This window comes from Leuciscus leuciscus (genome assembly GCF_965113295.1).
Source record: "Leuciscus leuciscus genome assembly, chromosome: 4".
NCBI classification, from domain to species: Eukaryota; Metazoa; Chordata; class Actinopteri; order Cypriniformes; family Leuciscidae; genus Leuciscus; species Leuciscus leuciscus.
In genome coordinates, this window is record NC_138728.1 from 18,052,942 (window position 1) to 18,079,353 (window position 26,412).

The following is a 26,412-nucleotide window of genomic DNA, read 5'->3' on the forward strand; positions in this document are numbered from 1 at the left end:
AAAGCAACTTTAGGATTAGATTTTCAATACCGAACATCAATAGTGGTCAATAAATAGAAACCTTTAGAAAAGTCTCAGCAACAGCAGACTGATCTTCAAACCTTCATTGCATGCAGCATCTCTTCATCCCGAGACCTTCATGGTGAAAGAAAACTCCCATTAGGGACATATAAACACCCCAGTTTCCCAACCCAGTAAAACACAAGACGATTTAATTGGTATAAAACTGTCATTACAGTGATTTATTATAATGAACCATGAAAATAGCCAACCAGTGCTGTGTCTGTGAGCCTCTGTCCTTCACACACACATACACTCACACACAAACAGTAAAAAAAAATAAACCAGAGAGGAAGAAATAAAAATAGTGCTACAGTCACAGAAACATTCAGCGTTTTTGTCAAGAGCGCTTGTATTTACAACCATATTCCAAAATGGGGATGGGAGCGAATTATACAAGCATAGAAAAGAAAAGAAGCCAATATTTACAACTGTTTCTGGAGAAAGCTGGAGTAACCACCTATACATTAAATTACACTTTCTACAAATAACCATTGATATTCAAAAATAAACCGCTTACCCCTACAGGAAGGACCTCTCTTTCTAAAGCTGCCACAGAGAACAGCACGCATCTGTCTGTGTCTTATTTGCCTTCCGCCTCTCGCGTGCTGTTCAAATATGCACACGGATGCGGGCGGCATGCAAGCATACACGCTCCCTTCCGCTTAAAAACAGACACTCATGCACACAGACTCGCTCATTCACACAAGTGCAGTCTCCTGGGCAGTGAAGCGGCCTATCGGAAAGGTCTCCTCTGAATTTCTGCAGCGGTGCACAGATATTTTTGTTACATGGAGGAATAAAAAAAATAATAATTCTGTATTTTTTCTCTATACAAAACCTTTTTGCTATATAATGAGCCACTAGATAAAACAAATAACTGATGAGTGAAAAAACAGTGAGAGACGGGAAGAGTAGGGAAAGCTTAGGAGGAAACTGGAATGTCCCATTGCTTTGCATTGCACTGGGAGGATAGAGGAAGGATCCAACAGGAAGAGACCAGAAAAGGCGATTAAAATGAATAAAAACATTAAAAGTAAAAAAAGACGTCTGGAAAAGACAGGATGGCAGTACAAGGTTATGGGAAGGAGAGAGGTGTGGGGGATTCTGGGTAAGTGGATGAGCACCAGGGTTCATTAACCATCATCTTTTACACAAAGTCTACTTTTACAGTTCTGCATTTCTTGTTTTTCTTTTTAAAATGTACCCTTTCCCCCCCACCGGTTTCCATTATCCTTTGTGAAAAGGTACATAGAAAATATTTACAGTGGTGCTGTGTTGCCTATGTTACACGATGTAGCTCCGCCCCGCTCTGAGAGAGTTCGTCTAGGGGCGGGGTTAAGTGGGTGTGATCAGTGCCATCCTGTGCCCAAGTAGCCGGCGCTGTGGAAAGGAGCAGATGAAGGGGTAGGTCCTCTGTTACCGCCAGCGATCTGCGAGACACTCGAATTGGGCGGGGTCTGTGTGGGAGGAGTTTGTTGAGGAGGTGGTGGAGGCGGAGGGGGTAGTACAGTTTGTTGATAATTGGAAGGGGTTACTGAGGGGTTGGCTGGTGCAGACTGGTGTAGTAGAGTGGTTTGAAAGCCACCAATGTTCTGAAAAGGGTGTGGTGCGTTACTGGATGGAGCAGGAGGAGGTGGTGGAAGGGGCGGGTGTGGTCCTTGTTTGATTGACAGGAGCGTGCCACTATTAGGTTGAGGCTGCTGGGAACTCTGTCCCTGAGGAGGAGGTGGAGGAGGAGGTGGAGGTGGGGCAGAGGTCAGGAGGAGTTGATGCTGCTGCATCGAAGGAGGTTGCAGATTGACATGCAGCAAGGTGGGGCCAGGCTGCGGGTGGGGAGGGGGAGGAGGGGGTGGTGGGGGAGGGGCAGCACTACTTTGGTAATGCAATGCATGATGGGGCTGCAGGAGAGGTTGGGAACCGGGAGGAAAGGGTGAGGCCACAGTAGGCTTGAACGCAGGGAACGGTGCAGCAGCAGCGGGAGGCTGAGTGGGGAAGTAGGGAGCAGAGGTGGGCGGAGCTGGGGGAGGAGGAGGAGGGGGTGGAGGTGGGGCATTTTGGGGGTTATACTGAGGGAAAGTGGCCGGGACAGACGTAGCCTGGGGTTGAGGCTGGTTCTGAGGCTGAGCCGTCAGGAACGTTCGCTGACCACGGTAAGGTGAACCTTGGGGTTGCGCTTTGGGAGAGTGCATGAGCGAAGGTCCAGCGTAGTGACTCTGCGAGGTGTTGGAGGGGCCGCAGTGGAGCTTGCTGGGCGTCAGAGCGGCTGGTTTGGAGCTCGGACTCTTGGTGCTGGGCTGCTGGACGGACAGTGCCTGAGGCTGAGCAGGACCACGAGGCTGTGCTTCAACATCTTCCTCCTTGGATGGCCGAGACACAGTCTGGGGTGCTGGAGAACAAGGCTGTAAATAATAAAAAGGTTTGATAACATCAAATTGCTGGTTGAAAATTCTAATGTTGCCAAAATAGAATATTGCATTGAGAGAAGAAAACTCTTACTGCATGTGCTGATGGGCTCTTGCAGCTCTTGGGAGAAGGACATTCCTTCACCTGGGAGTCGCCACCCTCTGACTCCCCACTGTCTGAAAACGAGACAAAGTAGGTATTTTAATTCAAAGAAAGACTACAGAAGATATTACCATTGTTCCCACACCTTTTGATCAAGGCATTTCCATGATTTCTCCAATCGTTTGGGATAACCAAGTGGTGTCTTGCTCCTGGAGGGACATGTTCTTACAGAATTTAGCTCCAACCTGCTCCAGCACACCTGCCTGGAAGTTTATAGTAATCCTCAAGACATTGATCACCTGTTTTAGTGTTTAATTAGGGTTGGAGTTAAACTCTGCAGGAAAGTGGTCTTCCAGAAGCAGGATTAGACACCCCTGGAATTATTATTGGATACACCAAGGGTCTCCAACCCTGTTCTTGGAAAGCTACTATCCTGCAGACCCCAATCCCAATCAAAAGCCGTCTTTCCACCGCAGGAAACACAACCGGTGCGTGCAGTAACAGTCGTCTGCTATTCGAATCAACAATGGAGTTTAATATATACGACCGATGGACCGACGACGAGGTTCGAGCTTAATTAAGCATAAATTCAGAGGATGAAATCCAGTGGGAACTGTAAAGTCCCGCGCAGTCCTACGTCACCGGACTATTTGCCTAATCTTCACGGTACTTTAGACCATGGTGGAAATGCGGCTAGTAACAGGTCTGGGGGAAAAAAGTTCCTGGTAAAAAAGTTCCTGGGACAAATTGTTCCGGGTAATTTCGATGGAAACGCGGCTAAACACAACTGAACCAGCAAATCACAGGGTTCAGAGTCACGTGAAAATTATAGGCAGGGTTGGAACTGAAGTCTGCAGAAGTGATAATTTCATCAGCTTTTTTTTTGTGTCAAATGTTCTATTTAGTTCTCAAATTTTAATCAACCTTGTTCTGTTTTTGTTTAGTCGACTAAATGTCTGGAAAATTTAGTCTAGTTGTCACATTTTTGTCTTGCTGCATAATGGTTAAATTAATAATCGTTATTATTTTGCTCAAAATGATAAAATCACAATGATTGTCTTTTGAGAAATTTTAACATTTCATCAGAATTATCGCACTTTCACCCATAAGCACAAATCAACTACCATGAGTTCTCCAAACCTGGAAATCACAATCCAACATTATTTCCAAGGTTGTTCTTACCTGCATCCTTACGATGGTCACTCAACAACAAGGCCCTGTGGTAGCCTCGCTCTCTGGCCTGCTCTACAGATGTGGAAGATGTCCTGTAAATTAAATGTTATCATTTTTAATTAATTCTGAACTGCAGCATTTGCTGGACTTTTTCCATATTCTCAATAGAGAAGTCAAAATACAGCCTGACTTCTTGATAAAGTTTTAATCCAAACAAATCTGTAGTGAAATTGAGTTTATGCTAATGCAGGCTAAGAGCTCATTGTCAAGGAACAGAAATTCTTTAGGGACGTACCACTGGCCTTCTCCATCTCTCTCCCCCTGAGGCTGAGCATCTGACTCCTCGCTAGGCTGAGGGGTCTTGGGGGTTGGTGTTGCTGGGAGAACAGGTGGCTCAAAGGGCATCTCCACAGCGACAGGGAAAACGTCTACTGGTGGCGCTGTGGAAACAGGTGATCCACACTCTCCCTTGGAGCCGCTTCGCCGTGCCTCACGCTGACGTTTCCTGTACTCCAGGAGAGAGACCTAACAACACATGAATATTGGTACAGTAAATTAATTACTTGAATAAATGGCATACATCATATTTTGACAAATAAATTTGTTTCTTCAGATGAGATTACCAGATAAAGATAAACAAATAATTGTACATTTATACATCAAAACAGACCTTTTTCTTCTGTGGGTTCTTTGCAGCACCTCCCTCCCCTGCACCTTCCCCACTCAATGAGCGGGTAAAGGTCACGCCACTCGCTTCCTCATTGCAGGGATAGAAGGGTGCCGCTTCACTGAAGGGGCCAGTGGAGGTTGAATCTGGCCTATACGCCCCCATCTCCAAGGTGTGAGAAGGGGTGAGGTCTCTCAGATTAGAGTTCACTGGGGAAAACGAGAGGCCACCTCGGTCTGGACTCTTCATCCAAGGAGGGTAAGATGAGGATGGCGTCTCAGGTGCCGAGGCAGCTTCTGAACCACCACCATCAACCTCGATGCCTTCATCTACTACAGCATCCTGGGGCTCAGCATGGGAGGGCTGAGGACTCAGAGACCCCATAGATTTTGTAGACTCCTGTGGAGCCGAATCAGAGCCCGCATTTCTCACGGTGGGAGATGCCAACAGCGAAGGAGGTCGCTCGACCTGACAAAAGACAACATGATGTGTTAGATGTGGTGATGAAAAATGCAGCAAAACAATTCTGTAGCAGGTTTAGGATCTTTAAGTAGTGAACTCACATCTTGTGTACTGGGCCTCCGGCTACCATCTGGAGAGCTATCCATAGACGACTCACTCTGAAGATTTAGAGATTTCTTGATCATTTTGTTGCCTTTCACCAAAATAATGCCTCAAATCAATTGGCCAGAAGTGACCAATCATTTTATGACCATCACCACTGGTAATAACTGTGCCCACTTGGTCAATAGCAAAAGTGTTAGTGCCCTCTTGTGTCAGTTCAATAAACTATTAACAGCTTGGTCATTGCATAATCCATAAGGTTTCTGTTATCAATATTTTGGTAATCATTTTTATTAAATATTGGGCAAAACATTTTCTCTACTTCTCGCTCACAATAACTAGATTAGGATTCTTCTTAAGTTATATTTGTGGCTTTTTGGCTTTTTTGGGGGGGGGGGGATAAGAACAGTGCAGAGGAGACAGAAAGCAATGGGAGGAGAGAGGGGAACAGGATCAGAAAAAGGACCTCGAGCTGGGACTTTAACTTGGGTTGCTCAAAACGCTACTGTGCTATATGCCAGAGCACTGTCCACAAGGCTTTAATTTTTTTTTTAAGTATCGTTTTACAGAGATTACACTCACAAACAGCAATTTCTAATAATTCAATATTTTAAGTATATTTTAAGTACAGAATTATATTCATTCTATAAATTTCCATCAAGATTACATTTTTATTGAAATTTCAGGCATATCTACAGCAACAACACTGGCCACTTAAAGTCAACTTTGCAGATGTGGTCTTACCTCTTGTGGCAGAGGGTGGCTGGGAATCTGCAAGGGTGTTGAGGGCTCAGTACTGGGTTCCTCTGGTCGTGGTCGAGGAGGCGTGGCTAGCAGCAGGGGTGTGCCTGGTGCATCTGTCGACTCTGTTCGGGTTGGGGTGGCACAAGGTGACCCGTAGGGGGTGGAAGTCTCCGACATACAGGGATCGAGCGGACATAAGCGTCTTTTCTTCAATGGGGTAGGCAATTCTGCAAGCACATGGACAGAGTAAAATTGAAAACAACTTTAGACAAGCTTTAAGAAAATAAACTTTCAGTTGAACAAGGACTGCTGACCCACCTGGTAGAGAGCAACTGCCGTTGAGGGGTAGAGGGCTGTAGGATTCGCCGTTTATAGAGGGGCTGAGAGGGCTCTCACTAGGCATCAGGAGAGAAGGGCACCCTCCACCTGGGCTGGTGGAACCCTCCTCTTCTAAAGCTTGCTTCAGCCAACGCTACACAAAACACATGGAGTTAGACCAGAAACTTGCTAGCCTGAATATAAACGCTTAAATATGAATATTAAAGTGGGTCTGAGCTGAAATTTGATTTTTTTAATATCATCCACCAGGTGACTATTTTATCTTTCGAGAGGCAAAAATCAATGATGAGCAATATCAATATGTTACTTGCTGACATCTCTGTATAATGCAGCAATTTTACCTTCTTGCAGGAGCCAGTGGTAGGTGGTGTTTCGGGCATTTCTCTCGAGCGTCGCCGTCCCGTGGGCACTCCGGGAGTGCTGGGGCTGCGGTTGGCTAGAAAAGGAGAGGAGAAGCGGACGTAGTGTTTGGGCGTGCTGTAGACATGTGAGCTGCAGGCCATGCCCGGTAAAGAGTTCAGCTGTGTGGCCAAGACCTCAGGATCACTACTGATCCGCAACGGCCTCTCAGGCGGAGGTTCCGGGGTCCGCAAAGCTCCCTGCTCCTGTTTATCAACACCCATCCATTCGCTCACTAAGTGCTGTTGGGAAAGAGAATACGCAGTTATAAAACTCACAACAGACAGCTGTGACATGCATTTTATGGAAGCTAATGGGGAGGAATTCTACCTTTTTAGTTTTGGGGTACTTCTGTCCACTGCGGCATACTGGGGCGGGTGAGCCGCTGTGTGGTGGGCTGGTGTCAGGGGCATGTGGCGGAGGAGCTTCAACCTCAGGGGCTGAGGGCATCTCTCCATCAAGAGTCTCTGCTGTTAAGGGCTCTAAAGCCTCACCAGGTGAATTAGGTGGCAAGTCGGAGCAGGCGCTGACTGTGCGCGTTCGCCGCCTCTGCTGTCCGATGTGAGTGCGGTTCCGAGAGAAGCTTTTTCTCTGTTTGTTACGGCTCACCTTTGCTGGCTTCAGACCAGGCTCCTCCTTTACTACCTCTAGCATAGGCTAAAGGTCAAAACAATGAACGATTGTTTGAATACTTACAATTAGGAGGAATAAACACACTTACAAAAAAGATAATTTCCTTACATACACTACAGTTCAACAGTTTGGGGTTATTTTGTTTTTGTTGTTGCAAGAAATAAATACTTCTATTCAGCAAGGACACATTAAACTCAACAAAAGTGACAGTGAAGACATTTATAATGTTACAAAAGATATCTATATTAAACAAAAGCTGTTCTTTTAAAATGTAAGTTTCTATACATCAAAGAGTTCAGAAAAAAATTACTAAATATTTTATTTTGTGGAAACTGATTCAATCGTTTTCAACATTGATTACAAGAAATGTGAAAACTCATTTGCCATCACACAAATGAATAACATTTTAAAATAGAAAAGTTATTTTAAATTGTGCTAATATTTCACAATATTACTGTTTTTACTTTATTTTAGTTCAAATAAATGGATATAACATTAAAAGTTCCAAAAGTAAATGAAGTGGTTCATCGAGTAACTGCTGTTCGTGTGACTCAATGTCAAGCTAGTCAGATTCAGTTGTACAAGAAAACACACCATGGATTTAGCAATTCTTGCATGTGTGCATCATTGAGGTTTACGTACCTGTAACAGGACAGGAGGTTCAGCCTCAGGTGTAGTAGGGGGCTCTTCCTTAATGTCGCTGCGTCCACCAATCTCCCCTTTAGTGCCGATCCTCTCTAACGCTTGCTCCCTCCGCTTTTCTCTCTTCTCCATACGAGCAAACGCCTGCAGAATGGCCTCCATCTTCCTCTCTTCACGTGTCTACATGATTGACAGACAGAAAGGAAGGAGGAAAGAAGACAACAGAGAAAGGCTGAGTCTATTTTCTGGCTGACAGTTGGGAACCCAGCTAGCCACTTAGTGCAATCAGCAGGCCATAGCCAGCAGCAAAGGCGGGAAAAGAGAGAAATGGGACACTTCTCTTCTACTCAAGAGGAAATATAAGACACCCCCAGGGTGTGAGAGGTGGCATGTATGTGTGTGTGTGACAGTTTCTGTACTCTCTCATGTCCTACCAAAAAGATCGGCAACAAATACCACACGAGGGTGTCTTCAGGTGGGCCATGTTGAGTGACTGAGGGTCGCATGCCTGGACTTCAGTCTCAGCATGGGGTCAGTGAGCACAGAACAGTGGGGTTAGTGTGTGGGTTCTCCTGTACAGTAACAGGCAGGGTAGTGGGTTGGGTTGGGGGTTGTTCAGGATATGAAGGGGTAGGTTTACCTCCTTGTTTCTCAGAGCTCTGCAGCAGGAAGCCCCTGCGCTGTGACGATGGGACTCCTCTGCCGGGCTGCCCTGAATGGTGCCGAAAGAGACAGCCATCAGGGTTTAAATACACACAGGCCTCCAGCTTGCTCACACCCCCATGCACACACTCATACGTATCAGCCTAGTTCTTATTGTATGGGTAGTGTGGTTGGGGTTTAGAGCTTCAGTATGGGCATACAACCGAAAGGTTGCCGGTTTGTAGGCTGGAAGAATTGACAACGCTCCAGTCTTTAAACAAAAATCCCTAACGTCTGAAACGATGGGCGAGATAATTTCCTCACCAACAAACTAGACTGACGGAAACAAAAATTCAATGTGGTCTTATGTAAGTGTCTGCTGCAATATACATTCTGTTTGAGCTACTAAGGTAGTAGAGGACTCAAATAAGATTTTAAGATTTAAGATTTGTCCTGTTGCAGCAGAAAAAAAAAAAAAAAGCTTAGGGAATTTCCACAAATAATGCAGCAGTCACTATTAATTTATCCAGATAACACAACGTTGTTTATAGAAATTAGCTATTTCCTGCATTTTTATGTTAATGGAATGTCAGGATTGGTTGTCAGTTTTATTTTCCTGAATATTCCAGCAGTTGCTGCCAACTTCTTAATGTTCAGAGCCTGTTTTTCACACATTTTCCCATCTCCCTTTAACCATTCATGGCAAGCAAACAACACACACAGTAATGGCCACATCAAAACATTCACATAAAACATACATGTTAAGTGAGAGAGTTACTACACTCTCTAAGGTTGATCACAAGCTACTATGTAACTAACAGCCAAAGCGATAACACAACCAGACAGCTCCATGCACGTTGGTCCGTGCATTACTAGGGTTAAAATTACGTTTCATTAAGTAAAACAATTCCCTGTTAGGATCTTGTGTGACTTTGTAATTTATACCCTAACATATTTTGAACGTAACGGGTTTTTTTTGTTCAGGATTGTTGAATTTTGGTAGGAAGCGGTTTTGAATAGATGCTTGATTACACATAAATGGAAGTAAACGTGCTTTTAACATAATTTTGACTGAAGAACAAATATTTACGGGAATACCACAAAAGTGGGTTCTATGTTAACATGTAAAATCAACTCCTAAAGACATGCATTGTGCTCAAGTAATTTCAGAATTTCAAACACGCCAATATTCCAGTTAAGCGTGATCTCTCACTACTAACATGGTCTTGACATTTAGTCAGAGGAAAGAGATGATTGCAGAAGAAATACATGGTCTAGTTATTAACGTCCCATCGTGGAAACCAAATAGGCTCCATAAAAGATGAAGTATGAAAAAGAAAGACAAAGCAACAAGGATGAGTGTCCTCGTGTTACCCTCCAGGAGGTTAAACTACACAGCGACAGGAACAGAGAAGCGGTGGCGGCAGCAGCAATATTAGCAGGAGGTTTATAGGGGGTGGAGGGGGGAAGAAAGGAATGGTGGAGCATTCTGGGAGCTGCCCAAATCACCACACAGACCTGGGAGGCAGAACGAGGAGGGGAAAAAGACAGGGTGGGGGTGAGGGCAGTAGCGTTTCCATGGCGACCGTGTTTGCCATAGCTGTCATTTTCCCCTGGAAGCACTTACCATCTTCCTCCTCCTTTCTGCAATCTGCTCCTCTGACTCCATCTCTACTTCATTGCTAACGGAGGTTTTCTCTTCTAGATCCTCTATTAACTCAGGATCCTGCAAGAGGGGGAGAGGGGCCTTTATCATCGCCTGGCTACAGACCAGGAGAGGAGCATTAGAGAGGGAGAGAAAGTGTGGGAAGGGTCGATTCGCGCCCAAATTGTGGCCGAGATCTTGGGTCAGGCGGATCATATTGTACTTAAGGGAATCTGTGCATCAGTGCATCTACTAAACAGATCAGAGCGGATTTATGTCAGCATTGTGGACAACTCTTCCAGGATGTCCTGAAATTTACGGTCTTACGAGCACCAGGATGGCAGGGAGTTACGAGTGTGGATTCTTTCACGCTTTCACAGCGTGGCAAACAAGCAAGATTTAATATTCTGCCATCCGCCACCATTGAAATATAGGAACATAAGAGCAAAACAATGAGGAAATATGTTTTCTGGTGATCAGACACTGTAGTTAAGGCCAGAAAGGAGATGTGGATGAGTAAACAGACCATTAGAATGTCTGAAAATATCCAAAGAAAGAATCATGCACAGATTAATACACAAGGATAATTTTTTTACATGCAAACATAAAGGGTTTTTCGACCTTTCTAGATGACGGGACCCCCCCCACCCAGACTCTCAGCCAACCCAGGGACGCCGCATAGATTTCAAAAAGCTAGATTTTCTCAGTTAATAACTAATAATACCTTTTATCAAAACATTAATATTATTTATTGCTTCTAAGATTTTTTGTTTGAAAGCATATTGAAAACATCAAATTCTTCTCCTAGGACATTGCAGTATCTTTCATGGATGAAGACAGGTGTGTAAGGAAATTTTCATTTACATTTTTGAGGATAAGTATGAGATTCACTGACAGCATTGTGCAGGTCAATCGTACCTGATTGTTAGATATGGAGAGTCGGAGAGGAGAGAGTTTTCTCGGTTTGCCGTCATTGAGCGGTTTCCCCTTGGACCCATCACAGTCCATCGTGAGGTTCTGGTTCTGTCCGCTCTCGTCCCGCGGAGGCTCTTTGTCCTTGCGGCAACGCCGTCGTGTGCTAGAGCCCAGATTCTCAGTGGGTTCCAAGTTATGCTTGAGCACAGGGCATTCCGGATTGCCTTTCAAACACGCACAGTCCACCTTATATTTACTACCAAACAAGACATGGAAAAAAGAAACAGAGGAAAAGTGAGAACAGTACATTTTAAATAATGTTTGATGCTTTGCCACAGTGGACCAATCAGAAAGAAGAACTGATTCTTCACAAGCCGAATGGCAGTAAAAACAGTAAGGCCGTATTTCTGGGCTGGATTGACACAGGGTGGAACAGTTAAGCAACGAGAGCAGTTTGGCCCCACGGTGGAAAAGCAGCTAAATATTCCAGGTAGAAGTGTCATTACACAAGGTAATAGGTGATACTCAGCCTTGGCACGTGAGCTTACCAGCTGCTGTAGTCATAATCAAAGCCAATGGTGATCTCGCTCCCCTTGGAGATGGACCTCAGAGAGTAAATGTATAAATGCAGCATGCCGTCCTCGATCACGTGCCGGACCTCAGCATTGGGGGTGCAGGAGCGACGGATGAATCGGGCCTCATTCCCGAAACTCCGTGCGTCCACGCACATTTCCAAACCGTCAAACTTAGAGTAGAACAATACAAAAGGGTACGGCCTGCGAACAAAACAACAGTATAAACAAAAATACACAGCCGAATATAAAAAAAAACATTCAGAGGCACAAAGTGGCCTTTCAATACCTCTTAAAGAAGTAGCCATTGGCCTCAAACTGTTGTCGTAGCATGACCTTCCCTCTGTACTCGATTATGAGCGAATCGGCAGCCAAGTCCCGCGCAGCCTTCAGAATGCGCTTGTTCTTCTGTACGTGACTCTGAGAGGAAAAAAATCAGAGTGATTTTGTTGAACAAGGCCACACACAACGCACCAAAAAACGGACCAATATTGTGGTGGAATTTGTATATGTGAGTTTATAATACCTCTACAGGTGGTTTGAAGGCTGCGGTGTGTGTATTGTAGGCTAGCGTTTTGCCATCTCTGGCTTCTTTGACTCTTAGCAGTAGCTGCACTTCTTCACTGTACTGGTTACTGCTGGCTTCCTCATAGCGCTCCATCCAGGACTTCATCTTATTCTCCCAAAGAGAGGGAGGATCTGTCGGCTCACACTCTGGAGCTGAGCCCTGAGGACGCACATATGCACAAGATGGTAAACATGCAGCCAAAGCATCTTTAACACACATTTTAATAGCTATTTGTGAGTTGTATTTTGACAGCTGTAGAGCACCCACCTTCACTCTAGATGATTTTCTAGAGCCTTCACGGAATGACTGAAAGACAGAAACAAGCCGACATCAGACTTTAAAGCAAGTGTAGTAACCCACTGAAATGACATGATATTCGGTGATATTCAATTAGACACAGATACAGGACAGGGCTAAATTTTACATATTTAAAATTGACTACGGTTTAAAAGTTTGGGGTCAAAATTATTCAACAAGTATGCAATAAATTGATTAAAAGTGACAGTAAAAGACATTTATGTTACAATGTTTCTTGAGCATCAAATCACCATATTAGAATGATTTCTGAAGGATCATGTGACACTGAAGACTGGAGTAATGACAGGAATAAATTACATTTTAAAATATATCAAAATAGAAAAGAGTGATTTAAATTTGTAATAATATTGAACAATATTACTCTTTTTACTTGTATTTTTTATCAAATAAATGCTGATGGTAAAAACTCTTCAAAAACATAACAAAAAATGGTTGTGTATACCACAATGTAGTCAGTACATCTATAGTTAGTACTCTTCTCACTATAGATCCTTATCGAATAAGACAATTAAAATGTATAAAGTAAAGAAAATAAATTAAATTAAAATCACATTTGCTTGTCTATGCTAAAAGTGTTGGTTGTGTGATTCAGACCTTCTTGGCCCTGGCTGTAGCCTGGGGCTCCTTTTCTCCGCTCTTCTTTCGTTTCTTTTCAGTCTGTTTGTGGCCGAGACGTGCTGTTGTGAGCGTTATGCTGGTGGGGGTGTGCTGAAACGCTGTGTACAGCTCTAGTGGAACCTCATCCCCACTTTCTGTAGCACTGGTGTCCCCGTCTGCAACAATGACACCCAGTATATGAGCTTGTTTACCAAATCCAACCCCTAAACCATCATAGTACAATTGACATTTAACCCTCAACCTTAATTATAAAATAATGCCTGTCTGAACTAGTGCTAGACAAACAGGTTTTTTTTTTTTTTGATGATGATCATGGTATTTTTTAAGATTCTGGCAGTTTAACGGTAAAATCATGTTTATTTTCTTTTATTGCGGCTTATTTTACAGTCAGAAGTACAGAGAATATAAAAACATTGCAAGGACAAATACAAATTTACTTTTAAAAATTGGGGTAAGCAAATCAATTAATAAAACTAACAATTTAGTATGGCTGTATTTTAAAAATACATATCGTTCGCAAAACTGAAACCAGTTTATCGCCCAGCACTAGTTTGACCAGACACTATTGCCCTCAAAGCAGTTTGACATTGAATCAAACTGCAGTTGTATTGGCCAACCATCTCCAGCAGGTGGCATTAGAGTTGGAGAACTTACTAAATCTCTAGTAATGATTGACACCACTACAGGAGAGCTTCTTATAGAATTGCCTGTAAAGATTTAAGGAGGGTCAGGTTTATATTTCATGTTATACAAAAGCTCATGTGATCATGTATCCATATACAGTGTAAGTCATCAGACTCTAAAGATGCTTTGTCTACAGCTGAACTGTGGGAAAAAGCAGAAGTGGCATTGTTTCTGTGGGAGAGGTTGAACGTGTCTGTAGGTGTGTTTGTTTTTGTGAAAACTCACCAGACATGTTCTCTCTCTTCCTGGTTTGCAGTAGGATGGCGTGCTCACGGTCCAGGGTGCGTGGCTGACAGCGCTCACACAGGTAGGTCTCGGGAATGTGCTGCCGGTCGATCCCCATGCAGTCTATGTGCTGCCACACACTAACACACAAAGCCAAAGAAAGATACGGGTGAGAAGTTACTCTCTTTTGGTATTATCTGACTGTGAACAAAGTGACTGACAGATCTCACTATTCAAACATTCGATCAACTGCCTGAACGTGTATCAACAACAGTTTTCATCTACACACAGAATTCCCAGCACTTTTACATGTCTTGTTGACAGCACTAATCTCAAACAAAGAATGTGATCTGAACTCAGCAAACATTAATATCACCATCTAGAGAGCGGAAAGCAGGCAACGCTGCTGCAAAAGAATAAAGCTACAAAACCAAAATAGATTTTCAAGAGCATTTTCTACCTGTAGTGTGGTCTTTTTTTAAACTGTATAATGTTTTTTTTTTTAAAGAGTTTACTGTCCAATTACATTATATACTTGACAAAAAGACTTTCTATATAGAAAGATGGTGCACTCATATTACTTATGAATGGGAGAAAGTCATTGCATCACTGCAGCTGCCGTTAGAAGCTCCGGTTGTTATAGAAACAACAGTCAACTCGAGCTTAGGACTAGTACATACGCATTGGCTGGTCTAGCCTAAAAAATAAGCTTTTTTTTAAACACTATTTAACACATAAGAAACAACATCTATGGGAGAGTCCATGTCAGATTTTGTTGCTGATTTGAAATATGTTATTTAATTGTGAGTTCGGCAAGCAATTTTTGAGATTACGGGATTCCCCCGTTCAAGTAGATAAGATTTGGTCTTGGATGCCAGAAATAGCTGACCTGGGGTGTTGCAAATGTGGCTGCCGAGTGAACAGACTTTCCTTGTAAAGGAGATTTCTGTAAGGGATATTATATTATGGATATATTACTCAAATTCAACATCAAGCTAGTTTAAGACTGGAAAAACTGGAAGAGAGGGCAACTCTCTGAGAGAACAAAGGAAATTAATATTTGAACTCAGGGCCCGTCCACACGGAGACGCGTTTCGCTGTATACGTATAAATGTTTTATCGTATTGGCGTTTCGTCCACACGGATCCGGCGTTTTCGGAGACTGAAACCGCTATTTTTTGAAACCGGGTCCCAAGGTGGATAAATCTGAAAACGCCGCCCTTGCGTTTTCGTGTGTACGGCCAATCCGTACATTTTGTGAAACGATGATGTCATCACACCAAGTGTCAACTAGTCAGACACCGTTAAGTCACAGCAGCTACATTTATGGTTTTTCATATTGTTCAACAAAGTTCTTGATGAAAAAAGAAAAAAGAAGAAAAGAAAAAAAGAAGCTACTGTGCCTAATATTATTGTTGTATACAGCGCACAAGGTTTATGCGCATGCTTCTTCTCCGTTTTTAGTGTATGTCTGTGGCAGAATTACAGCGCCACATACTGGTCTGGCATGTATACTACATCGTTTTGAGTCGGTTTCAGTGGTTTCATGTGTACGCAGATATTTCTTGAGACGACGCCGTGTTTACGGAAATTCTTTTTTGAACGAAAAAAAAAAAATATCGGATAGGGAAAGCTCTGGCTTCGTGTGGATGTGGCCTCACTCTCGTGCACCAAGTCTCACCTCAGAATCATCCTAATCTACATCTCTTTCCCTCTTCCCCCATTCCTTCTCTCTCACGCTGAGATCACCAAAATTCACCCAAGAATCTATATGGTTTAATGTGAATAATTATCATACAGTATTACACATGTTTGGTATCATTTGAAATGTCTCATTCCCAAAGAAATAAAACAAAAGGTAATAAGCCATTTAAGAGTTTAGAGATAACTCGCACACAGAGGAGGGTGTGTCCTCCAGGCAAATGGCATCCTGCTCTCAAAGGTGTAAACTCTGAACTCTGTTAGCAAATGTTTACCTTTGAAAAGAGGTTTCTGCCTTGGTCTGAGTATTTAGGGAGATGCTGAAGAAGGCTCGTAGCGATTTGTAGCTCAAATTAGCCCGTGATGCTGAGAGTGGCCAAGACTCTCCGCATCATGTATTTTATAATGTCAAGTTCGCATCTTCTCTCTTTATTCCAGAGCATTTGATGTTTTGTATTTATTATCTTTGAACTGATTATGAAATTGGCATGATACATTTACCTAACATAATAAATTGTTACATTTGATTTTATTCCGACTGACTCTGAAATAGTTTTCCCAAGTAGTTTAAACGGATTCGTATGTTACCGCAAGTTTTGCATCAGATTAGTGACGACTAATATTTGGCACTTATTCAAGTGTGCGTGTTTTGCATGGACAAGAAGTGAATTTCCATTTTAGGGCAGCAAAAGTGCTGCTTGACCAACCTAAATCTGGGTGTCTTAGCTCTGTTTTAATTTAATGTTACTTTAGATAAGTGTACGTGGGAAACCACGACATGGCCAATCCAAAGCTATTATAAGACAAGTAAAGTTGGTTGACATATCTATAATAGTGGCCATACCTCTACTGAACTAAACATTACTTTAATTTCAAGTGTATTCAATCACGAGAGCTATACCAAAGTATCTTTCATTGTGTAAGCGTGAATGCGACCGATCTCAGGTATATAGCAATTACCTCTCTTTAGTGACCGAAGCTGGCGAGCTTGTGATTGTGAGATCCACGTTAAACAAGGCGTGAGGACCTCTGAGCGACATAGCTTCCTAATATGAACGGGTAAAATATAAGTAAAGAGTTAAATAGAAAAATCAAATGTATTGCTAAACTATTATATTATTGGCAATCTAACTTAAATTCGAGGTTGTGATAAAATGGAGTCAGATATAAAATGGAGTCAGATAAAAGCTTAAATGGAATTAAATTACTTTGCCATGCGGAAAGACAGTAACACGCAGAGACCTTCACCCGTTCTGGCGGAAACCCCCATTTGGACCGATAAACGGACTTACACTAGAAAACAAGAAAATAACGCACAAAGTTACATGAAGAAGGGTTTGCTGAAATGCTTTTAAAATAGGGTCTGGTTACTATGTTAGATTGTATAGCTTTTCTACCAACTTAAAATACATTTTTACCCTACACCTGGGGCATATCTGTCCCTTTGTGGCATCTTTGTCTTAGGCTAGCTGCGATAGTCGGTGTTACACAGTGTTCAGCTGCATACATCGCTTGCCCACCACGGTAAAGTAATTAAAGCCATTTAGTTCAGTTAGAGAACAGACACTACAATTAAAAACTGAACACGTCTGCTCAATGCAGCGTGAGTCGAAAGAGAGTCGCAGCACAGATCAGCAGAAGAAGTCAGATTTCATTCATCACATGACGAGAGTGAGGTGAACTGACTGACAAGACGATGGCAGAATATTTAGTTTCAAAGTGAAATGTAAAAGCGCCTATTTGGCAAAACTTTGGATTGAAACCCAATGCTAATAGGCAATCTTAACATTAATTAGGCATTCTGTAAATGTCACTTCTAATTTACAAGTACACCACAAGAATGAGGCAGTCGTGCTTTTTCGTTTTGTTAATAAAAGTTCTATGTTTACTATAAGCTATGTATTAATATTGTCATTGTACTGTTTTGTTGTTGTGTTTTTCAATCATTTCTACGTTACTAGACTCTGCACAGGACCCACCAGTTGTACTGCATGATTTTTTCAATAACAGGTCTCGTCTCAAGCAGGGCTCCATACAGCGACCAAATTGTCACATTTTGTGACCTTTTTTCCTGCCGATGCGACTATATTTTGTTAGAGACTGAACTGGTGCCACCACCACGTTGCCCAAGTAATAAGAGCTGTCATTTCTGTTGCATATAAGAAACTTCAATGGTAAACAAAATGAAAGTGGAACGAAACTGCACTACTCGTTTGAGCTGCGCTGAGCGGACAGTTTATCAGCTCTAAGCAATAATAGAGAGTGCAGCGATAGCTCAGAACAGGTTTACTTGTGGGCTGATCTCGATCCCACAACACCGTTGCTCCACATCGCTGGGAGTTCCAGTGAGAAAGCTTTTGAATTCACTGCAGTATTAATAACATCGCTGCGAGATCTAGTGAGAAGCATTCAAATTCAGTACAGAAATCTCTTTAATAGACCATAGATATCACATCAAACAGCGCTGACATGGAAACCAGGAGAATCATTGTGCAATGAACGAACACGTTATAGAAGGCTTTTCAATCCACAAATCACCAACACCGACTAATTAGCCATTTCCACTCCCTAACATATGGAAAAGTAGGAATAGTCACAACAACTTTTCTTCAAATTGCAACTGAATTACACAGAATGCAAGTAAAGAAGAGTATTAAGTAATAAGAGTATTAAAATGATGTTTTTGCACGTTACTGTTGCTAATACAAGTTCATTTCAATTACAGTACTTTACTGTCCAATATACAAATGTAATATTATTAGTAACTGCACTTATTATTGCAAAACAATAGCAATTTTATGATTACAAATCCCCCAGCGCTACCAAATCAGGTGCTGATGCCACCATCTGTAGAACTTAGTGGCACCGGTGCTTCTGCTCTCAAATGCTAGTCTGGATCCCTGCTTTGCTTTTAATAGTAGATATGAGTTAAATGCATAACAGGAAAACAATTAGTAAATCAAATGAAATGCAACACCATACATATGGGGCATTTTTGTCCTCATTCTATCCTATTTCTGACAGTTCTCTATTACCCAGAATCAAATATTATGTTAAAAAACAACAACTTACATTTAAATACATAATTCAATTAATATTTAAAATAATATAAATTACATCTATCCTGCATTTAAAATATCTAGGACATTTTTGTCACTCTGTGGCATCTTTGCCGTCTTAACGGTTTAGGACCCAACAGTAGTACTTTACATGATTCTTTATAACAGACCTTGTGTCATGACCTAGTGATTTCCACAGCATTTTTAGACACTTCAAGCTACATAGGCTGGGTTTTAAAACACAGCCATGAACTTCATAATTACACATATAGAGTAGACGTAGTTTGGACATGTCAAATTGGCATCAAGGTGTGTGGTCCCACCTGCACTTGTCGCAGCATATCATGTAGCCATCGTCATGGGTGAAGCCGCAGATGCAGCGTGTGATGTCAGCACCGTAGCTGCCGTCTTCCGAGGTGCTGAGCGTGGTGCCACGCGACGCCTCGTCCTGCCCGCCGGGCACGAACAAGTTCTCGCCTGGCCGGCCCGCGGGCACAAACAAAGCCTCTCCTGGTCGGATCAGCACCGAGGGAGGTGGGGATGCCGGTGGGGTGGGTGGGGGTCGCGCCCCATAATTATGGTCCTGTCGAAGAGCGCGGGAGGAGAAACCATTAGAAAGTCGTTAAGCATAAGCAGGATCAGATAACACAGAATGTAGATAAGCAGGTCAAGGCTCTAAGGGCGTGGAAGTGCAGCAAGGTGTGTTTGTTGGGGGATGATACTTACGGCGTAAGGCAGACCGATGTAGCCGTGGGAGTGGTGGGAGCTGCTGCTGTAAATCTGGTGAGGGTAGCTGGACTTCTCAACTACCACAGAGCTCGCCTCCACAGATTCTGGTCTACTCCATATACACAAACACACAGAGGGGAAAAAAGAGACGGGAATGAGGAACAGGCCTGACAAGTAGAGGTCGACCGATATGGTTTTTTTCAGGCCGATGCCGATGCCGATCTTTTGAAATCCGGGTCGGCCGATGGCCGATTAATGCTGCCGATTTATTTTGGCCGATATTTGGCCGATTATGTGCTTGTTTTTAACCTCTATTTGAAAGATAAAATATAACACAAATTATTACTTAAGATCGACAAGATTTCTCAACAAAAACATTTATTGAACACTTGACCAATCTGCACTTGTTGTGACCTTGAGATATGTTTGGTAATTGTACCTGAATGAATTGAAAATTTATTTGCTACATTTCAGACTAATATATTTGTTTTCCTTAAAATTTTAATTAACAGTAACTTAAACACTTTGCAGTTTGAATGATGTCTTTTATAAACAAAATGACAGAGTATGTTTTTATGTTTCCACTGTTCGATCGCATCCGCGCCTCTCTCACACACACACACACACACACACAAATATAAGTAAACACTTTGCGACTTTAAACACACGCGACTTTTCGATCGCGCCCGCACCCGCGCCCCTCTCTCCCTCTCCCGAGTCTCCCTCTCCCTCTCCCACACACCATATTCCAGCAATGCAATCTTTACATCGCAGCCTATTTTTTACAGTCTATGATCGCAACCTGCTTCAGAGCTAAAGCGGGGCTACAGATTAGGTGTCCCCAAAGAACCCGCGTATCTAACAGTAGTTCCGCATTACATGAATTAATTTGCACGCGAGTTTTATTTATTTTTATACCATGTATTCTCCGTGTAAATTTATACACCGAACCGTGACGCCCGTACCGTTTCGGTTCAATACGAATACATGTACCGTTCCACCCCTAGTCTACAGTGAAATACAGTCACACATTACACTGTTTGGCCAACATTTTAACCGTGTTTAATCCAGCTACTAGTATGCTAAAGTTAACAGCTGACTAGCGTCACGTTTCTAACGTCCGTTTTCAGAGCATCCAAGAGAAGCACAGGCATAACAGTAGCACCGAAATGAAGCACAGAAATCCGCATTGATATTCGGTCCGGTAAATAACGGTCGTTAAGGCACCAGTGCCGTATTAGCACCGGGTCTGTCTGTAGCTACCCAACCCTAGCGACGACGCTAGCAAAGCAAAGCCAGTCCTTCACTAACCTATGGTCACTTTTTTATTACTTATTTCTCTGCATTGAGTGACAACCCTCTCAAATATAAGACACACAAAACAGAACAAATAAAAGTATCAGATTCTCTGTTTGTAATTGCAAAATTCTTGCTTACTTATTTTGACATGATAGCAACCCTTCTGCTGTGATAATGCAACCTCAACTACGCTATCAATATCCAAAGTAGCCGAACGTCATGTCGCCTATTCATATTTTTTCTCGAAGTTGGCAGTAACATATCAAAAGGTTTTAATTAAATATAAAGGAGTTTTCTCCAAGGAACTTAGCTCCTTCCTTAGGCACTGGATGAGGTCTGCTCACTCTGCTGGAGAATGACTCTAGGCGCAGCGTGCGTCGAACACGTGTTCCACAACAACAACAACACTAGGCTGCCCACAGATGCGCCCGCCTAATAATCGGCTTGATATACTGGATATTGGCCGATGCCGATTATGTTAAAAATTTCAAAAAATCGGCCGATTAATCGTCCGACCGATTAATCGGTCGACCCCTACTGACAAGGCGTGAGTTTTTAAAGTATACAAAAAAAACAAAAAAAAAACAGGTTTGACGGCAGTGGAACAAAAGGGAAAGGAAGAACAAAGCTTGCTAGGAGAAGTTCATTCACTTGCGAATCAGTTTTTTTGTTGTTGCATCAGCCAATACATATTATGATAGACCTCAGTAGTGACCTGCTATCTGTACACACGTGTGTGTGTCCTGTCATGCCCTCAAATGGCTGGACGCGACTTGTAGAAAGTGAAACAACAGAATCACGCGTCTCTAATCTCACAGTTAAGTCTGTCACAAAACCCAAACCCTATCTGTTCCACACAAACATGCCCAATGAAAGGGCCCTTGATTCCACATCGTTTTAAAAGCGAATGAAATGAATGGAAGATTTAGAGTAAAACCAGAAAGGGCAGGAGTGTTTGGCGTATGAAATTGGCTGCAAAGGGGCCTTTAATGCCAAGTTTTATTGGCAGAAACCGCAAAAAAGGACACATACAGAAAGATGGAAATTTACAGTCAGATTTATAATTGCGTATATAAACATTACAGTGATTTTCTCACACAAAAACTGTCAAGGTCACGTAGCCACTTTAATACCAGTATAGAAACATATTAGACGCTTAACCTGACACCAGTGCACTCACATAAACAACGGTTACAGGGTCATTTGCATATCACTACCTTTCTGCACATGAAGCAAGCATGTGTTGCTTTCAATTTGAGATGACATAAATACAAGCACATACATACTTCAAAGGTATCATACTCCTTAATAAAACAGGAAGATCTCCCAAAAAACGGTGCCAAAACTTACCACAAATCAGAGCACCTGCGGAGTAAAAAGCAAATGTGCCAATGTCCGTATGCGTTCCTCTTTCCTGTTTTTGTTGTATTCTCACTTTCCTCCCAGTCATGTCTCACTGCAAGCGGAGAGAGACTGTACCTGCTCCTCACATTCACCTCGTGCTGTCTTGTCCCTACCTCACGCTCACACTTCCTGATTCAGTTGGCGCTTGCAGCTAACTGTCAAAGTGAAAGTGTGGGAACTGCTGAGGGGCGGACCCTTTAGAGAAAGAGTGTGTGTGTGTGTGTCTGCACGAGTCAAATGAGAACAAGAGCTCTTACGAAAAAACGGCCCTCCCAGGCAGGCGATAAATGATTAGCAGGTTTTTATTGATGCCTTTGCATTACGGTGTGGTTTTCGCGATAAGATTATCAATGCGGGGCAGGTGACAGGCCGGGGGATTTCCTGCGTATCAGTGACAATAAACTCTAGTGTCTTTACTAAAAAACAGCCGCATCTCTCAGCAGGAGGACGACTTTAAACAGGGGGCAAGTCAAAAGGAGACAGAGAGAAGGTGTTTGAGGAGGTGCAATGAGAGAGAGTGAGGTTTGACAGACTGAAAAAAAATAAAATAATCAAATTACCCATAAATACAGAATTAAACCGTAACATTATTTAATTTGAGCCCATAAAAGAACTGACACCCGGGTGCAAAGTTTTAGACGTTTTTCCTCTTAAACTTCAATATCCAATGGCAGCTAACAAAGTATTTGGAAAGTCAGTATCTTTGTTGACTAAATTAACACTGTGTCCTAACCAGACCCAATGCAATACTGTTGCCATCTTCCTTGACTATTTTCATGGCGGGTAATAGGGCTGCACAATATATCGAAATTATCGAAATATCGCAAATGTATATATCGCGATATGCATATCGCAACGGCTTGCAATAACTGGGGTCATGAACAAAAGACAAAGAGAAAATCACTCACTGCTCTTGGCAAAATAACTTTTGCAGCTTTAATAAGAATCAGTATATATATTTAATTCATACAGTGAAAACTAAGCAGTGTTTATTTTTACATTTGATTATTCAGTTTCTGTTGTTAAACTTAATGTAGGCCTTCATGAAACCCTAAACCCTGTGGTTTACACGGATGTTAAAAATAACACTTCTTATGCTACAGTAAAACACTGCTGTCCACTTTCAGAAGTTGTAGGGATGTTTTCTTGTCACAAAAAGACTGTGAAACATTATACAATTTTAAACATTTGAAAGATAATTCATTTAAGTTTATTTTACACACTTTAAGCATTATCATATCGCATATCGCATTATTTAATGAGTTATCGCATATCGCAATTTTCTTCAATATCGTGCAGCCCTAGCGAGTAACAAGTTAAAATACTATAAAAAAGCAATTTAAAACCTACATATAATGTTTTTAAAAATTAGCTTTAGATAAAAAACCCTTAAATGTTTAAGTGTTAAGCAAGGACTGATACGAGTACGTTGCAATGCAAGTCACTTTGGATAAAAGTGTCTGCCCGGTTCATAAATGTAAATGTATACGTCACCGCTAATGACCCGTCAAAATGGGTTGGGGTTAAATGGCACAAGGTTGAATGCCAATATAAAAAATGAAAACATCTAACAACAATCTTAATCTGGAAATATCATCGCAGCACAGCACACTATGGTATTGTACTTTGTGTCACATTAAAAAAAAACTGTCCAAAACTGTTCACAGAGAGAAAAAGAGCTGAAAACATGAAAGATGGAAAAGACAGGACAGAGTGTGGAGTGTAATTGAAGCTCCAATTAAAAGTAACTGCATGTGCTAATCATAGCCCACCGCTCCTGAGACGGCTTAATATGGAATAGACACAATCCACACACACACACACACACACACACACACACACCTGTTGAGAGAGAGAGTGGGGCGACGGATAGCAGGGTTCCTACACATTTTTAATTTCAAAATTCCGTTCTTTTCCAGACTCAAATTTCCAAGCCTATCTATAGATTTTTCAGACCATACTTAACATAAATGGTTCATACAGTATTATATCTTCAAATAGTTTTTTCATTGGTTTTAATGTTGTGAGTTATGTGATAACATGCGCTTAGATTATGAGAAGAACCTTAAACGCTTTATAACCTGCATATATTCACCTCTGACACATCGGCTTTATGTTGCGAGATCACCAAACAGCGAAGCACAGTCTGATTTAGATGATCATTCGCTGCTTCATCTGCTGCTGGTTTGAGTGGCACATGCATTTATTGAGGTTCAAAAGAGAGTCACTTAAGGTACAGTTTTGCATTTATGAAAATGTGCGCCTCATGTTCGACAATCACTAAACAATCATTAAATGTTTGCCATGAAAACATTCTACTTGTAAGACCTTTTTTTTTTCTTTTTTTTTTTTAAATGATTAAAGTCACCCTGTGGTGAAAATCAAGCTTTTAAATGTTGTTTTTACGTCTATGTGGCGTTTTTAATATGCTTTAAGACAAACCATGTGCAAATGCATAAGTCAACACCATTGCTGAGTATTTTCTCCTTAAAACTGCAGTGAACCAAAGACAGCCTCAAATCGTGGTTTGAAATCGCTGGTGTTTCTGATGTCACAAACTACCTTATAACCAATCACGTCAATGTGTGATCGTCAACAGGTTGATCTCTGAGCTGGTGTGAGTGAGTGGAGGCGGGGCTAATTCATAGAACAGTGTATATATTACATACAGTACCCAGACATGCAAACACACAAGTTACATGCGTGTCATGTGAGGGTAATTCACAGCAGACAGCGTCCATCTAGAGGTCCATCTAGAGCAGGACGAGGTTTAGAGGGATTACAGCAGCTGTTTCAGGTCCAGTGGCATTTTAACGGACTATCTGTTGACATCACAGTGATGCACAATGCCTGGTAACCATGACAACCTCTGCCGCAGGCTCGGGGTGGGCTGACCCTGACTGAGGAGTAATGTCAGGAACAAGAAAAAAAAGCTGTGTATGAGACGTGCGACACTCGTAGGAGATCTGGCGTTGCGTCGACCACCATGTAAGACCACTCATTTTTTTGTTTCTGGTTTAGTGGCAGGTGGAGATCCTTCTTAAAGCTTGTTAGAGCCTTGTGGAATAAATCTGCGGTATGCAGACAGGCGTACGGATGTGCCCGAAAGAGACTAAAACCCAGACGGACGTAAAGCTACGCGGCAGCACGGCCTCTTAAGCAGGCTAAAGCTCCAGGGCCCAGCTGTCACTCAGCCGGTCGCCATGACAACAGGCCCTGCGCAGTGCAGGAGAGAGCGCCATGGCAACACAAAGTGACGAGGCAACGGGACGGAGCTCGGCATTTAAAGAGAAACACACTGCGTTCATTCAAGCGCATGCTGCAGAGGGGAGGGTCTGCTGCTGCACGCCACGTGATGCACAGTCTACTAACTAGACGTCTAACAGCCGTGTTTCCTGCACTGAAACTAACAGACAAAGCTGATGAGTGGTAGCCTAATATAGACATAAAAGAATAAAAGGACATGCTTACTGATGCTACAAATACCAAACTGCAAACCAAAGCTCATTCTGAATGCAAATCAACAGTTTATTTTACAGTGTCCTTGTTACACATTACATCAAGCTCAATTTATAGTAATTACTACAATATGTACAATTACATGCAACTAACTCTAAACTTCACCCTAACCCTAGAGTACATGTAGTTAATTTATTATTACTCAGTACTGTATAATTACACTAACACCGACACCTTAAATATAACCTATTTTTTAAAGGGACAGTACACCTAAAATGAAAACAGCGGCATTGCCTTAAACTTGTCATTTTAAAACATTTTCTTACTTTTTATTATTGCAAAAGAAAAATAAATTAATTCAGGGATTTGGTTCAATTCATCAGTTGTTGACTGGATGTTGAAATGAGTGACGGCAGATGAACGTGAGCTTGCCGGGACGCAATTTAAGCAAACAAAGTGATTGAAGAAGTTCTGGACGAATTCTCATTTCATGCTGACTTCAAGCCTTTTATTACTCTTTAAAATGTTCCATTCCTCACACAAAAGCTTTTGTATGCTTTCAGAGGTCTTGCAGATCACTTGTATGGTGTTTATGGGTATCTCAATAACATTTTTGGACTGTAACAGCTCCAGCCTCCATCTACTTTCATTATTTGGAGAAGGGCAACTGCTAAATAAGTTCTGTTCCACTAAAAGAGCGTGTTTCTGATGAGAAAGTTACAGAAAGATGAGAGAACGGAAGCGGGTGGTGGAAAGAAAAATCACACTACAGATGCGCTTGCCTCTGCTGAAGCAACCAGAAAAAGAACAAAATGAAACAAAAGGTAGTGATGAGTCAATATGAA

The 26,412-nt window shown here is 42.1% G+C and overlaps 1 protein-coding gene across 4 annotated transcripts in view; it reads right to left on the bottom strand.

The window, feature by feature from the left end:
• Nucleotides 1-210: 210 nt before the first annotated feature.
• Nucleotides 211-26,412, bottom strand: part of kmt2e (lysine (K)-specific methyltransferase 2E) — a 45,196-nt gene continuing 18,994 nt past the window's right edge. Inside the window, exons 4-25 of one of the 4 annotated variants that reach the window (XM_082168173.1) lie at nt 19,403-19,514; nt 19,000-19,259; nt 13,917-14,056; nt 12,984-13,162; nt 12,339-12,377; nt 12,030-12,230; nt 11,793-11,923; nt 11,480-11,707; nt 10,935-11,187; nt 9,999-10,097; nt 8,370-8,441; nt 7,730-7,909; nt 6,785-7,111; nt 6,397-6,696; nt 6,035-6,188; nt 5,717-5,943; nt 4,972-5,028; nt 4,412-4,876; nt 4,037-4,266; nt 3,751-3,833; nt 2,560-2,642; nt 211-2,462 (exon numbers count right to left, since the gene is read on the bottom strand). In XM_082168173.1, coding sequence (XP_082024299.1) covers nt 1,413-2,462; nt 2,560-2,642; nt 3,751-3,833; nt 4,037-4,266; nt 4,412-4,876; nt 4,972-5,028; nt 5,717-5,943; nt 6,035-6,188; nt 6,397-6,696; nt 6,785-7,111; nt 7,730-7,909; nt 8,370-8,441; nt 9,999-10,097; nt 10,935-11,187; nt 11,480-11,707; nt 11,793-11,923; nt 12,030-12,230; nt 12,339-12,377; nt 12,984-13,162; nt 13,917-14,056; nt 19,000-19,259; nt 19,403-19,514 — 4,870 coding nt within the window. In that variant the 3' untranslated portion in view covers nt 211-1,412. The remainder of the gene's footprint in view (nt 2,463-2,559; nt 2,643-3,750; nt 3,834-4,036; nt 4,267-4,411; nt 4,877-4,971; nt 5,029-5,716; nt 5,944-6,034; nt 6,189-6,396; nt 6,697-6,784; nt 7,112-7,729; nt 7,910-8,369; nt 8,442-9,998; nt 10,098-10,934; nt 11,188-11,479; nt 11,708-11,792; nt 11,924-12,029; nt 12,231-12,338; nt 12,378-12,983; nt 13,163-13,916; nt 14,057-18,999; nt 19,260-19,402; nt 19,515-26,412) is intronic. The other 3 variants (XM_082168175.1, XM_082168174.1, XM_082168176.1) reach the window with 3 other exon arrangements.